Below are 15,350 nucleotides of genomic sequence, written 5' to 3'. Positions count from 1 at the left end.
TTCACCCCAGAAAATCCAATGACACTTGAAGCAAAAGGCTACTTTGATTAAGAGTAAATCCCGAAGCCAACTATGATTAGTCCACCCAATCACGTTAAATAAAAATATTTAAGTGTTGAACACAAAAGTACTTCACAATTTGTATTATAAAATACCAAGCATAAAAATACTATTTTAAATAGTGTTTCATTATAAATGAGGTATTCCTTATGAAGTAGTAGGGCCGTAAATACTGTATTGCTCTTTTACTATTTTAATACTTATTAATTATTGTTAATTAAATAAAAATAGTTGAGTGTTGATAAAAAAAGACCCATTTTAGTTTGTATTTAAAAATACTAAAGCAATAATATACTGTTTTTTAATAATACTCCATTATGAAATATTCTTTATAAAGAAGTAATTCCTTAAAGTTATATAAAACACACTACATTACCTTAAGCTTTAAAATAAGGCATGCTCCCAATTCGTTAAAGTACCTACATATCCTTAGAATAAATATAGTATCTATATTTACTTAGTTTTACAAATTAAAACAATATAAATTAGGTCAGATCCGTGCGGAATGGTTACTCTACAAGGTCCAGTTGCGCTTCCAACAATTAAACATAATTCGTTTTCTGTGCCCATTTCGGTGCTTTCTTCTAAATCGAAATAGTTGTGCAATTGAGGGCGAATCCTTTGTGCTGGTCCAGTGATTCGGAAAAGGCTGTTTAGAGCAACAAAGCGCCGGTAACCAGGAACCAGGAACCAGGAACCAGTTACCAGTTTGCAGCGCGATTGAAGGGATTATACAGGATCGTAAATCTGTTGCAAAATGCACATTGGCCAGAGTCAGCATGGGGGATGTCCTTGTTCCACATACTCAGGTGCTTCACTCGGACAACAATAGCTCCCATTGAGAGTCCTATAATGTTTGTATTTTGATTGCCGGCTTAGCAATTTTTTGTTCACAATTTTTTCCTTTTTTGGGGGAGAAATTCCCAAAAAAAAAGTTGCCGAAATTTAAAAAGTTACCCTTCTTTAGCGGGCGAGCCGTAGCCGGTATTTGCTCAGTTGTTTAAACAAATTTTCCGCTTAGGGTTGGATGGGCGACCTCCTGTTTGCCAACAATGGATTTCCATGCGCTGGCTTAAGTGAAAATGCCATGTCAAATATTTATTAAAAATCTATGCCTGGTTGGGGACAGATACCATATATATATTTTCCACCGCCGGCTTATCGAAGACTTCAAAACTTCGAACTCGATGGAAAATCGGGGTTTCTAGGTTCCCAGGAGCGTTCGTCGTTCGTCGTTCAACCTTCAACCCTTTTTACTTCTCTGGTTTTTTGCGCGCTTGTTTGTAATTAGGGAGTTTTCCTTATCATTTTCCCAATGCCCCTCGGCATTCGACATTGTTTCTCCGCCAATTAAGCGTAATTTCAAGTGTCCCGTTCGTGTATTTGTCCAAAAACATTTTGAAAACCCGAAGAAAAGGCATCGTGCGTTTTGAATTTCACTTTCATAACTGGTTGGCCTCCTAATGAACTGTTTATTTGCAGACAATGGTTGGAAATTGAAGTAAATTAACGTCGATTTCTCCCCGTTTTAAGTCGGTGGGAGTGCCCTTGGCAGCTGAAGGGATCAGGGTTTTTTCGGGATAAGCTCAACTGAAAGCCAGGCAGTGAGCAATGGGCACGACACTTTTTATAGATTTTTTGTAGGAGTGATAAGCGGAAAATTAACCATTATTAAGCCATTTTCACACCCCTTTAGCCAGCCCATTTTCACGAAACCTTGCACTTTTCAAACATCAAGAAGGGGAGAACTTTTATTTTAAACAAAAAAACATTCTTTACTAAGCTTACATTTTGTAAATTTTGAAAAGGGTAACGCAACAATTTTTTACTTGATATGCTCTCTGTTCATCCATTATATGGCTACCTACATGTCTATATGCTCCCTAGTCCTGACAAAATTTTTAAAAATATTAAAAACAATTTTAAACCAGACAGCTAAGGTATCTTTTCCATTGCAGCTTTCTTTCAAAGGGATCACTGAAGTGAACCTAAATAACTTACAAGTAATAAAAGTTCGCTGTGGGACAGTAAGTAGATGGCCGCGGGGTTGTTTTCTTAATTAATTTCCCGTGTTTTTCCACGGGCTGGAAAGGGCCATTCCTTGATTGCCAGCAGCATCCGACGGGGTCGAAGGTCAGAGGGTCAAACGCGGACCGGCGGATGCTGCGGAAGGGTTACGCGAACGCCCTAATCCAATTACCGCGATTGACCGCGTAGTCGCGCGTAATATTGAACATTTCAAAATTATGTTTCAGCTTATGAAAATAAAAATTGTTCAGGGAACCCGAGTTCTTAAGAACGCCTGGGGTCATTCGAAAAATTCGTATTAGTTTAAGTTTTATTATGAACTATATAACCTTTATAATCGATAATTTAATTGGGTTGAAATATTAGATTATTTTAGATATTAAGAAATTCGAATACTTGAGATCATTTGCAGATCTTATTAATGGTTATAATATATGGAAATGTTTTTTGGTTAAAATAAAATTTTAAATGTTTGAACAACAGATTGATAATACTTACATATTTACGATATTTTGCTTTATATGCAATGTTGCTTCATTTAAATGTTGTTCAAGTTCTTTATGATCGATGGTCGGAGGTCCGCCGTGTCGTCTTTCCTGCGGGGAATCGCAAACAGATGGAGTCGCAGACAGCTGTCCTTTGGGTGTTGCCTCCGTCGGAGATTTTTCACTTTTCCATTGTTGCGACGCTTCCTTTTTGTCAATATGCAGTTACGACGGCGAGTATTGCCGACTTGTCCCCGGTTTTTTCTCCTCAACTTCTTTCCTATAGACTTCCACAGTCCCCCGATTTTCCATTCTTTAGATTTGGATTTTTTTCGCCAGAGTGTGGCATGTGCCGCTCCATTGTGTGCCAATTGGCAGAGCAGCTGCTCCTCTCCCATTGTTTGTCCCTCGAGTCCTTGTCGAAATCCTGCAAAATGCGCCAATTACGTTGCTCATTATCCTTGAACTTGGAGAAGGAATGGGAGGAACTAGAGCAGGATCACCTCAGCTGCCGGGCTTTGTCTATTTTGAGCTTTTCCTTTGCTACATTCCTGGAACAATGTAAAAATAATCACAATTAGGTCATTGTATAGGTATAATTATATAAACAAAATTAGCTTTACAAAAAAAAATATTAAAATATTTTGGCTTAAACTTACATCATTTTCACTGAAAGTAGTAGGTCTTTAAACCCCTGCCAGTTTCTGTTTCAAATTCATGTTATATAATAAATTATTATAAGTAGGTAGTTTTCTAGGTATTATTATAAAAAAGTAGCTGGCTTTCATTATAAATCTTAAATCATAGAATATTTCGAGTTGCCTTAATAAATATTTACAATCACATTTTTTGGGTTTTTAAGCTTTTAATAGCTTTTGCTTATGATTGCTGTTATATATATAATTATAGAGTTAGAAAAATTAAAGGATAATCCTAATTACATCACTGTATAGGTATTGCTCTATAAACAGAATTAGAATAAAATTTAAATTAGATAACACAATATTTAGGGTTAATTTAAAATAAAAATTAAGAGTTCAATTAGTATATTTAAATTATTGTATTACATAACTAGTGTTCAAGGGTTAGGGTTATTTATATAAATTTTAGCAGTTCAGTTATAAATACTGTTTACATAAAATTAGGCTACATGACTAATATGCCACATATACATATGATATAACTATAAAATCACAGTGGTAATACAATGCCAAAGGGATTATTCTTTGTAATGATGTTCTATTGCTACCCATTTCTACCGGGTTCATTAAAAAATGCAACCGTCAAATGCCGCTTCCATCCTGAGTATTGTATCGTTGTGGGAATCTGGTGGACTGGTTGCATTGGCTTCCATTGGCTATCTCTGGGATCATTCATCAAGCCATTCGGCGGCAGGATATGCCGCAGGATATGACGCTGCATAAACTGTCCAGCGATCGGCGATCGCTACACAAACCGCATCCTGCGCAGATCCTGCCAAACAAAACGCCATTGTCCTGCCGATGCTCTGGAAAACGCATCGAATCCGAATCCCGGCCAGGATGTGCAGCTGTCCGGCGGAAAGTCATTGCCGCCGTCATTGCAGTGTCAGCCAAAAGGACCGCAGAAGTTCGCGCCCATGTCGCGGCCGCTGTAATCCTTTAACTGTCACAAAGCCAAAACAAACAACGCCGGCGGGTCCGGTGAACCGAGTGACCTCTTCATTACACGGCGACAATCTTGGCGGGTCACCGTGATAAACAAGGGGCGGTTCAGCGGGTCGGAAAATTATGCAACACGCCGTCGGCCGGATTAGCGCAGCGAAAAAGTGTCCCATTCCAACCCGATGCGGACTGCGATTCCTGATTTCCGATCCTCGATTCCCAAGACGAGCGACCAGCAACTGACCCCTGCGCTTGTTTTTATTGCCCTGCGTCGGACAATTGATTATGTGACATGTATTCGTTGTAAACAGCTTTGGTCAGCTTTGCTACCTGGAACGATAGAATAGAGTTGTCAATGGCGAAGGACATAAATCAGCGAGGATCCCACAATGGCCCGTGATATATGGCCCACATATAATGGTAATCCATAATAATTACATTCATGTGTGTTTGGAGGGCATTCGAGTACTTTGGCCCCGTTCGAGATTTGCAACAAAAGCTCTATAACGATGAAAAGTCCTTTCAGTAGGGACAGTTCGGAATAGTTAGGATCAGGGGAGTGAGAAAATTGGCTATGGTTCGTTTAATTCCGGGGGAATACTACCGAAGACTGTCCTGCAGGGTCACATTTATTTGTAAAATCTATATAGGTCGACCATACAGATTTTGGACAGTTAGTAGAATGTATAACCGATCTGATTTATTATGGTAATACACATGGAAATACCTTTAAAAATAAGCGCTCTCGAAAATAAATCAAAGAAGGTATTTTAAATTATCAGCACTTCTATAAAATATTTCTTTCACATAACCTCTGTTGTCTCAAAAGCGGTTCCGAAATAAGGAACTTAGATTAATCTTTACTACAAATCAGTAATATCAACCTCCTCTAGTAGATCTCCCCTGGCAACCGGGCAGTAAAACCCTTTGTAATCATGCAAGGACCTGGCTGCCCGACTTCCTGGCCAAAAAACATGCCACAAATGCATTAGAACGCGCTCGATATGCAAACATATAATTGAAAACTGTCAGCGTCTGACAAATTTCCCGTCGTAAAACCCCATCGGGTAACCCTAAATTAACCCCACACACAAAGTCAAGGGCATTACACCAAAACGTGGAAACTATGAAAGAGGCGAGCCGGGGGCGGTGCGAAGCCATTTCCAGAAGTCATAAAGTTGTGATCGACAGCAGGTCCTTGATCCTTGGGCCGTGTTAATGTGTTAGGCGCGTGGGTTGCCCTGGTCCGAGGGTGGCTTGCCGCGGCTCCTGCTCCTGCCCGGTGGCTTGCAATTTGCCGATATGATCTCTGGCGCAGTGTAGTTTTGACAGTTTATCATTATGTCGGCGTGATCCCTGACCCTCAAGGGCGGCGGTTGCGCTTGCGGAGGTGGTGGTGGGTCATCCGGTCACTGGTCATTACAATGTAAACATTTTGCGTTTTGTATTTAATTGATTTTCTGCACCGACCAACGTGCCAGGTTCCGTCATTAGCCGGGGGTCCGGGTCCAGATAAGTTGCCCGCGATAGCAGCGGTATGATTAATGGAGCTGTATGAGGAAAATTCGGTTTAGCTTGATATTAACATTTGTATAAGCAGTTTAGATTAGAATTAGTACTACTATTTTTAAATACTTTTAAATCCACTGTCTAAAGGTACTGTCATTATTATATTATTTAATACCTTGTTAGATATTTATTTTTAATGCTTAAAAGAACACATTCTTTATATAAGACCATCCGAATTTATTGTCCTTTAAATAGCATCAAATATTTGAAATTTGTTTGGACTTTTGTTTACCTTCTTAAAGATTTATTTCAAATGCGGTTTATTATTGATGTCCTATACGAATACAGTCCCCATATCGATTATATGATTTTATTCTGCTTTTAAACATTTTAAGTAGAACTGTAGTCTTTAAACCAATATGAGTAATCCCCGTATTATTGTACGTAAATATTTATTTTAATTGCGAGTTATTCATTTTCTATACAAATATACTCATTATATCAATCATCTTAGTTTATTTTTCTTTTAAACCCCTTAAATATTTTGCTTTTATGTCTTTAAACCCTAATGGGTAGGACTGTATTATACCTTCTTTAATATTTATTTTTAGTAAGGGTTATTAATTGTGTTATATTTAATATCCTATTTGCATAAATTCTTTATATCGATTTTGTATACTTCTTTAAATATTACAAGTTTAAGGTCTTAGAACCGATATGAGTAATCCCGGTACTATACCTTATTAAATATTTTTTAGTATGGGTTTTACTATGGGTTGTCCTACATGCATACATTCCGTAGGGCGATCATCTGATTTATTTTGCCCTCCCAATTTGGCTCTTTCTCACGTCTTCCTTTCGAGATCCTTTGTGTTTTTCCTTATCGCTGCACACGGCGCGCCAAAAATTCGCACACTCTCCTCAGACTTATTATTTGGCAAGCAGGCACACACATAAATCTCAATCTGTCTGAAAATGCGAAATCGAAAATGAAATCATTGTGCCAAAATCAAAATTTAACCGCAAATTAGGCAATAAACAATGGCTAAAGCGGTCATGGGTTAATACGTTTAGCATCAGCAGACAACCGCCGGGGTCGCAACCACCTCGATCGAAGGGTTAAGCGAGGGGTTAAGGGTTGCGATGTCGCAGTCACAATTTAAAACGTGCGAAAAATGCATACGCTGTGATCTCCGTGCTCCAGTTTTGCCTGCTGGTGGGCAAAAGTGCCCTTTCATTATCGCAAAAAAGTTGAGCCGTAGGACAGCGTTTCTCAAATGTTGCGGATGCGATGTGCGCCATTTTATGCCTCCAGAAAGTCTAGAACCTTGGGCAAATATATACAAAAATATTTAATTTGTAATTGTTTTATTTAGCTTCTTGACAGCTCATTGTAAAATTGTGTGTTGATGTAGTATAAATTAGTTATAGGAAAGGGAAAAGTCAGAGTCCGAGAAGTAGTCATCGGAATCGTATTCATCTATTGGTTCTAGAATCGCTTCTTCAGACTCCGAATCGGTATCGCTTTCCTCGATGTAATCATCGTCTGAATAAAGATCATCGGGTTCTGGTTCCGGCATGGAATCTTCCCCGAATACGACGTACACAACTATTGGAAATTCGGGCATGCATTAGGTATTATCTAGGGCTGATCTATGGGACTTACGGGGAAAAGTACGCACGGGCATCATTATCAATCGGTGCATTTATATATCGATATATTGTAGAAGAGATAGATATTGCTTCGGGGCTATCGGTTTTCTGAAATGGAGAAAGTACAGTTTAATAATAATAATTCATAGTATTAGAGATTTCTATGATTCTTCTTCATAGATATCGTCAGTTTTTGATCAAACTAATTTTTTAGAGTCAGAGTTAAATGGTAGGACCCACAAAGCGATCCAGTTTTTAGCCAAACAAACATGTAGCAAGTAGATCCCCCTTCGCACGCCATATGGAGGTAGGTGTGTACTTAGGTCCTTGACAGAGGATCTGTAATTTACCATAATTGGGCTGGGTCACAATTAGCCATGCCTGGACATGGGTCACCGGAATGCTTCCCGCGAGGAGTACGGCCAGGAGAGCCGGGGGGAAAATGGGAAAATCCCGCCAGCGCCGCGGGCTAATCAATTACCCAGCCTTTAAGAAAACGTCACCGGGCTGGGTTGCCCGTCTTCCTTGCTCTCGCCCGATAACTTTAACATTTTATTCACATTTAATTGCTGGCCATGCATTAATTTCGGAACCTGATCGCGGCGCTGTCAAGCGTTTGACAAACTTCCCGGGGTGACATGTGATGTGCGGATGGGACTCCGACGTGTCCCGGGACCCCGAATGCCCGAGTGCCCGAATCCCGTCCCATTCCCATTACGGACTCTGCGCAATTTGCATTTTAACCCTTTTCTTTGTCTAATGTCTAATGGTGCAAGTCGCGACATTCTTCGCCGCCTTGCGGTTAGCGTGCCGTCTCGCTCGCGCAATTTTCACGACGCTCGCTGCGTCTCACTCTCGCAGCCCTCGGAGGCCATCGGAGCCCGCGGAGGCCCTAGCACCATCTCACTCGCACCCTCAGGCTGCGCCGCAGATTTCGGGAGAAGCGCTCGGTTTTTTGGGTCGCTTTTCACGGAAATTGATTGCTTTCCCCTGGATTTCGACGCGTTTTATTCGGGTAATTTTCTTTACAATTAAATATGCAAATGCGAGCGTTAAACGTTTACTCTTTAAGGCGTTTGTTGTCGCCATTAGGGCGCAGAAAACAAATAGGGGCGTACCGAAGTCTTAAGAAGCCGAAGCCCCAAATCGCGCTTTTTAAACAAAAGAAAAATCTAGAAAGACTGGCCAAAACGCGCGAATTTGTGTAACTTTTCAAGACACTTACTCAAGAGCTAGGCGCTTGGATCACAAAGAAATCGAACTGCTTCGAACGGCTGCCGAGTTAAAAAGAAATGTCTGGGAGGTGGGCTTTTGCCAGGAAAACAAAAAAGACATCTCTACACGAGCAGACATATAATGCCTGAAAATATGGTCTCCCAACACAGTGTTTATCAATTGGCCACCTGCTAGGGGGCTCTACACGTTCAGAATCGGGCATATTTTTTAAAAAGGTAATGTCGTGATGCGTAAAACTCTTAATATGTTTAATTTTACATTACAGATATTCGGTATAAACTGAAAGTTTTAGCTTAAGCCTTTCTACATTTAAAATGCCTTGTACTTATTTTTCTTAATCATAAACTCCTTAAAGTATTTGTGGTGCAGATTCAAAGAATGTAAACTAGTTAGAAAGTAACAGTTATTTGATTATATTATACGAAATATGTTGAAAAAGTAACAAAAAAGCGAATTAATTTAAATTTACGTGAAGAATGAATTATTATTATATAATCCCTGTACAATCTTACTTAGACTTTACAAATGAATTTAATAACAATAACTGAAAAAATAAATTAAAATCATATTTTATCACATAATTCAAGTAACTGCTTGTGATGCACCAAAGTTAGTTGCGACCGTGAAAATATGGTGTCTTACAACACTACGCGTCGTTGCCACCTGGCGTTTGACAATGGCGACTTGCAAATCGAATGGCTGACACTTGACTTCCTTTTCCGGTCCAGCGGCTTCTGCGCGAAGTTTCGTATTGCACAGATCTTCCGATATTTTGCCAAAATAATGGAACATCAATGTGTCAGCCCCCAAGTAATTACTTAACAAGTTGTTCTAGAGGTACAAAGCCGCGAGTAAGGTGATTTAATTTCAGGGAATCTACTACGTTCAGCTTAATCCGAACGGGAATGCGCATTATCAGCCATCCGGAGCCGGTAATGGAGTTTCGTACTCTCCACCGATTACCCCATACCCGGGTCCAGGGCACAGCTCTTCGTACTCTCCGTCAAGACCCCGTAACCTTCAACCGCGTTTCGCCAGTTCGTATTCGCCATCAAACAACCAACCGAACTCCACGCCGTACTCTCAAGTGCACCATTCCCCAAACTTTACGCCGAACTTCCCAGTAAACCACCAGCCGTACTATTCTTCGAACTCCACACCGAATGGCCCATCAAACTGCCACCCGTACTATTCCCCGGCCTCCGCGCCGAACACCCCACCGAACTTTCCATCGAACCCCAGGCAGAATCGTTCTGTCCCACCGGATCCGTACACTTTTGTCCCACGGAGGGACCGCAAGATCGTAGTTTTTGGGAGCACGCCGGGCTTCTATTACCGCGGCTGTTGGTACAACTGTAGGTTGCCTCTGCCCACGCCCACTGCCTCTCAGCAGGCTCAGGACCAGGTCCCCCAACAGCATCAGTCCTATGTGGTAGCCAACCAAGCGCCGCAATCACAGATTCGGTACGTGGGGGAGCAGGCTCGCCCCTTACCCAAACCCAGATTTTCCGAGCAAGCCCAGATATATGAACGAGGGGAGCAAGCAGCCCCGTTGCCACCCAAAGCCTACCAACGAGCACAGGTTTTTCAGATTGGCGAGCACACTCCGCCGCCACATCCTCAACCGAGGGGCCACGATCCATCCATAAATGGTGTCTACATGGTTGCTGGTCAACCACAGTTTCAGCAACCTTTGCGACCCGGGTATGTGCCGTCCACCGAGCAGGTTCCTCTGACCCAGAGCGTTCCCCAGAACCCTGCTTATGCGTACGCGCCAACTGCTCCACGGAGGATCCAAGCTGAAGTCCTGCCAAGTCCACAGCTGGGCTTTCAGCAACGACCCCAGCATGTTCCGCCATCACAGCATCCTCCACCAGGACAGCATTTTTCACCAGCTCAGCAGGTGCCTCTCACCTTTGGACCGACCTACGCACCAACTGCTCCACCAAAGGCCCAAGCCGAAGTCCCTCCAGCTCCACACCTGGTGGAGATCGTCTTGGGACCCTTGGTTGCGGTCACCAAAACGGAAGATCGAATCATAATTGACCTGCGACCACTGTATCCTCGTTTTCCAGTGCCAGAAAATCCAATTCCTGTGAATGAAACGCAACCAATGTTTGAAGTTTTTCACGATGTAAGTACCTATAAATTAGGGTATGCTGTAGGATATAAAAAAGAGTGACTAAATATTCCAAGCCCTTCAAAAAAATCGTTTACCAACACTGATATATATATTTGTTAATAATAGTTTACATAATATAGTAGGATACATATAATAATATATATTATTTATTTATCTATATAAATAGTATAATATTTTTATAGTGAAATAAATATAATGCTGATTTTAGAAATGTGGTCTTCAATCCATGTACATATCATTTTATACCTTTAATAAGTACGTTCAGCAGGCAGACGAAGTACTCAAAAATTAACAAGGTTTTTACTATTTACTCAAGTTATAATAGTTAATTGCTACAAGTATTAAGTAAGAATTAAGAATTAAGTAATTATAATAATTCTAAACCATGTTTTCAGTTACAACCAGGTAACTGTTTCCCTCAACCGGACGGAGCTCGGGGTATTCCGATGGATTCAGCAGTGCAAGTGCCTTTTGAAGACCGCTTCCGACCTAGAGTTAGTTATTATCCTGATGTGCCTCAGGATCCCATTTTCCCCCAACAACCGCAAAGCGTAAGTACATTAAACAGGCTTTTAATGTAAAAATGTAATGCACACTACGAAATACTCAAAAATGAACAAGGCTTTTACTCAAGCTATAATAGTTAATTGCTACAAGTATACTGAATTAAGTAATTATAATATTTCTAAACCATGTTTTCAGTTGCAACTAGGCAACTGTTTCCCTCAACCGGATGGAGCTCGGGGTATTCCGATGGATTCAGCAGTGCAAGTGCCTTTTGAAGACCGCTTCCGAACTAGAGTTGGTTATTATCCTGATGTGCCTCAGGATCCCATTTTCCCCCAACAACCGCAAAGCGTTTCAAAACCTAGAGCTTCTGGTTTGGGGCATAACGCGTTTTACAAGTGTCCCGCTCGCTCTTTCGATTTGACGACGATCCAGGAAGAATATGATCCAAGTACGGCTCCCAACGCGGTCTTGGTAGAACAGGACATTGCAGAACAGGATGTTGTAGAACCGACGATAAGTCAACATATCAACCAGCGACAGGATACCTATGGGAGCATGCAACCGGAAACCGCTTTGCCAGCGAAAGATTCCGATGTGGTTTCCTACCAGGACTTGAACTCTTTTATTCAGGCTGTCGATATGACGGCGATCCATCGGGTAAGTAACTTAAACCAGGTCCCCGACTTGGTCATGGTGGAACAGGAAATTGTAGAGCGTATGATTCAGGATTCCCAATTAACCCCGCCAACGGAAGCAGTGCTACCAACTAAGGCTTCTGATGCCGCTCCAACCCCGGATCCTAATTCTTCTGTCGCCTTGTTGGAAGAAAAGGATGCCATTCAAGCTTCCAACTTTATCGTGGTAGAACCAGAAATTGTAGAACATATACAACCTGCGGATCTACCAACAGAGTCTTCTGCTGTGGTCCCCAATCCAGGACATCAACTACCTGCTCTCAATGAATCGGGCGATGGAACTCACAATATTCAGAAGGATGCGGCAGTGCAAGTGCCTACTACAGACCGTATACGAGAAAATGAAGCTCCGGAATCGGAGAAGAAATCTGGAGGCACTCCCTTACCACAGCCGAACTTGGAGCTCGAAACCCATCCAATTGCCAATCCAGTGAAGGAGAACAACTCACAGCCAGCGTCTATCGGAGATGATCTTCTGAAAATAATCAAAAAGGAGAACATCACAACAAATATAGTGCAACCTGTGATCAGTTCGGAGCAGATTTCGCCTACGCCAAACGAAAATGTGAGTTATAGAAATGGTTTCGGACCAAAATGGTAAATAGTTTAATTTTCAGGTACCTGTTAAAACACCAGAAGTAGAAGTCCACGCAAACCAGTGGCCAGCTCTGGGCAGTCGCTCACGATCCAAAACAGCGCCAAAAAAGGGACCTCTTTCCCAGGAAAACGCATTACAAAAGAAGGAATCGGCGAAGGAATCTAGTTCCACGCAGGGGTTGCTTGAGAACTGGAGCCCCCACAAATCTATGGAACGCAGAGAACCTGCAACAACCGAGTCGAAGGGCAATCTCCCCAAACATAAGGGGGATTTCAGTTCGCAACCAAAGGTTGCCAAGGAGCAAGTGGATAAAAAGGAAATCCAAGTAAAAAATAAGGCACCTGAAGCAGCTAATCCTTCGGTTCTTAAGACAAAAAAGGATTCGATTTCCCAACCAAAAGAGTTAGATCCCCAAGGCAACAAGGAAAACCAGCCCCAGGCAGGCGTAGTCAAAGCCGAAACACCCACGCTTAATGAGCTGAAAAGCAAAAATGATATAATTTACCAGCCCAAGCGAATCCTACGAGATGTCCAACAGGTAAATGGAGAGAGCTTATCGAAGTCGAAAGTACTGAAGAAGACCGAAAAGGAGTTGATAGCTCAACCGAAGGTGATCCCCCAAGACGATGGGCAGTGTAAAAAAGAAAACCCTACAAAGCGGAAAGTAACCGAAACGGAAGTTCAATCGCCGGAAGCTCGTCGATCAGCGGCTGTAACGAGCGTGAATAAAAAACAAATGATTAATTCACCACCAAACACTCAGCCCAGAGCCAATGATTCAGCAATAGATTCAAAAGGCTCTACGCAAGTTAAAAAACCATTGAAAGGGGCACAGGATAACAAGGATAATAGGCCAATTGAAGTTAAAAAGTCGGTGCTAGATCAGCCCAAACCCAAGGAGCCAGTGCGCACATCCAACATGTTCGAGCTGCTGGAGGATCCGGATATGCCTTCATCCTCAGACGTCGAAAGTGATGAGGACTTCCAGTTGGAAGAGTCCGAAAACAAAGCGGCTGCCCACAGGTCGGGCAATTCCAAGAGGAAGGAGAAGAGGCGTCTTAGAAAACGGGAAACCACTAAAAAGAATCAACAGCAAGCTAAGAATATGGCAGCCAAAAAGGCGGAATGTACTGAGGAAGAGAAACCCAAGGACCCAAAGCCAGTGCCAAGCAGTGATTCGACTGTAGAAAGTCCTCTGGGGGGTACAAGAAAACTAAGGAGAATCGGTAGAAATGAGCAGGGCTTGTGGCGGCTAACCGACGTCGCTAAGAAGCCTTTGGTACCCGAAAAACCCACTAAAAACGAGGATTCGGGAAGTAAACTCATTGAGCCCCGGCCTCCACCAGGTGCTCCGGTGCCCCAGCCTGCGCCGCGGCCTCCACGGCCGCCACCGGCTGCTCCTCGCCCGGCTCCAGCTGGCAGTTCGGAGTCCGTGCAGCCCAACAGCCAAAAAGCCGAATCCGCGACGATGAGGAAGCACGCCGGGCTGAGTCGGTTTATGAATGCGGTCAGTGTGGCCGCCCTGAAAAAAGCTAAAGTTGAGGGGAATGCATTTTTCGTTGAGTCCAAGACTACGGCTACGAAGGAAAGTACTCCAACCCTTCGCCTGCGACCCCAGATGGCAACTACGGAGAAGGAAAAACCGTGTCAGAGCACATCGTCGCTTGCCACAGACCCAAAAGCTTTGAAGAACTTGGTTCTCAATCCCTTTAGCTTTGGATCCCAGAGGGCGAAAAAGGACAGTGTGACCATGTCGTTGGTTGCAGCAGCACCAGAAGCTTTGAATAGCCCTCTTAGTTTCGGTTCCCAAATGGTAAATACGGAGGAGAAGCAATCCAGTGTGACCAAGTCGTCTTTGGCAGCAGCATCAGAAACTTTGAAGAACCTAAATCTCAATCCCTTACGATCCATAGCAAAGTTACAGCCGCTGAGTTTGCCAAAAACCGATGATGCTACACCTTCTCAAGGCCAACCACCGGATGCTGGAGCTCAAGAATGCAGATTGGAAAACACAAGTGAGACCCTATCGGCGGTTGCAGCAGCACCAGAAGAACCTACTTTAAAGAACCTAAACATCCATCCCGTTGGACCCATAGCATCGTCAGGCCTACCGGACTCTGGATGCCAAGAAAGTAGATTGCTGCAATCCAATACAAAGCGTCGAATCAATCAACTCTTTTATATTCCCCAAAGGATTCCCGGCTGTGAGGAGCCAGCGTCTCAAACGTATGATTTACCACAACCTCCTGAGCTCCGCGAGAACCGAGCCCAGGTGCGAAAGCCGTGGCGACAGAAGTATAAGGCTGAAAGGAGATACTGGCCATTCATAACTCCGCTGGAGCTGAAGGAGAATCGCATTCGATTTTGAATCGAACTAACCAACTTTCCCCAGTAGTTCTAATTTGCAAGGTTTAACTGGAGTGACTAGGCGAAAGCACTTAACAATCAGAATCAATGTGATATTTTACAATGTGATATGTTCTATGCCAATCTATAACTTGACCTAAATTTTTATACCCTCGTTGTAATAACACTGAACTAACCCATCAGCCTGGACTGTAAATAACACTTGTAAAATGTCATGTGTCTGAACTAATAAAATCTAATGCTAACACAACCTGGTCTACTAATCCTTTGAAACACAACCCCTGCTGGTCAAAGAACTTTATCCTCACAGCCTGATATGGCAAACTGGAACTTGGAGTGCTATCTTCCCTTCAGCCGGAACCTGTGAATTTCCACAACTGGGATTAGGTGATATAATGCACCCCGTCAACTGCTTTATGATCT

At 42.5% G+C, this 15,350-nt stretch overlaps 1 protein-coding gene and 1 long non-coding RNA gene across 4 annotated transcripts; one reads left to right on the top strand and one right to left on the bottom strand.

Annotated features, from left to right (window-relative positions):
• Positions 1–5,751: 5,751 nt before the first annotated feature.
• Positions 5,752–8,730, bottom strand: LOC122818652 (uncharacterized). The gene is made up of 4 exons (XR_006368137.2): positions 8,604–8,730; positions 7,392–7,486; positions 6,465–7,334; positions 5,752–5,766 (listed from the first exon to the last, which is right to left on the bottom strand). It is a non-coding gene; the product is annotated as an uncharacterized LOC122818652 (long non-coding RNA).
• Positions 8,731–9,323: 593 nt separating this feature from the next.
• Positions 9,324–15,107, top strand: LOC127012494 (proteoglycan 4). 3 transcript variants are annotated; one of them, XM_050890484.1, is made up of 6 exons: positions 9,324–9,424; positions 9,486–10,748; positions 11,153–11,308; positions 11,460–11,924; positions 11,994–12,527; positions 12,580–15,107. In XM_050890484.1, the coding sequence occupies exons 1-6, from the start codon at positions 9,398–9,400 to the stop codon at positions 14,926–14,928; spliced, it is 4,794 nt and encodes a 1,597-aa protein (XP_050746441.1). In that variant the 5' UTR covers positions 9,324–9,397; the 3' UTR covers positions 14,929–15,107. The 3 variants fall into 3 exon arrangements, with proteins under 3 accessions (XP_050746441.1, XP_050746442.1, XP_050746440.1); XM_050890485.1 differs by having other exon boundaries at positions 11,460–12,527; positions 12,580–14,692; positions 14,754–15,107; XM_050890483.1 differs by having other exon boundaries at positions 11,460–12,527.
• The last annotated feature ends 243 nt before the right edge of the window (positions 15,108–15,350 follow it).

Source organism: Drosophila biarmipes, chromosome X (genome assembly GCF_025231255.1).
Source record: "Drosophila biarmipes strain raj3 chromosome X, RU_DBia_V1.1, whole genome shotgun sequence".
NCBI lineage: Eukaryota > Metazoa > Arthropoda > Insecta > Diptera > Drosophilidae > Drosophila > Drosophila biarmipes.
The sequence above is the reverse complement of the archived record's forward strand: the minus strand, read 5'-3'. Positions and strand labels throughout refer to the sequence as shown.

Excerpts from the sequence above, each read along its gene's own strand:
- LOC127012494 (XM_050890483.1), top strand. The coding sequence starts at position 9,398 with ATGGAACATCAATGTGTCAGCCCCCAA. Across the intron at positions 10,749-11,152 it reads TGTTTGAAGTTTTTCACGAT|TTACAACCAGGTAACTGTTT; the intron begins GTAAGTACCTAT and ends CCATGTTTTCAG. Across the intron at positions 11,309-11,459 it reads TCCCCCAACAACCGCAAAGC|TTGCAACTAGGCAACTGTTT; the intron begins GTAAGTACATTA and ends CCATGTTTTCAG.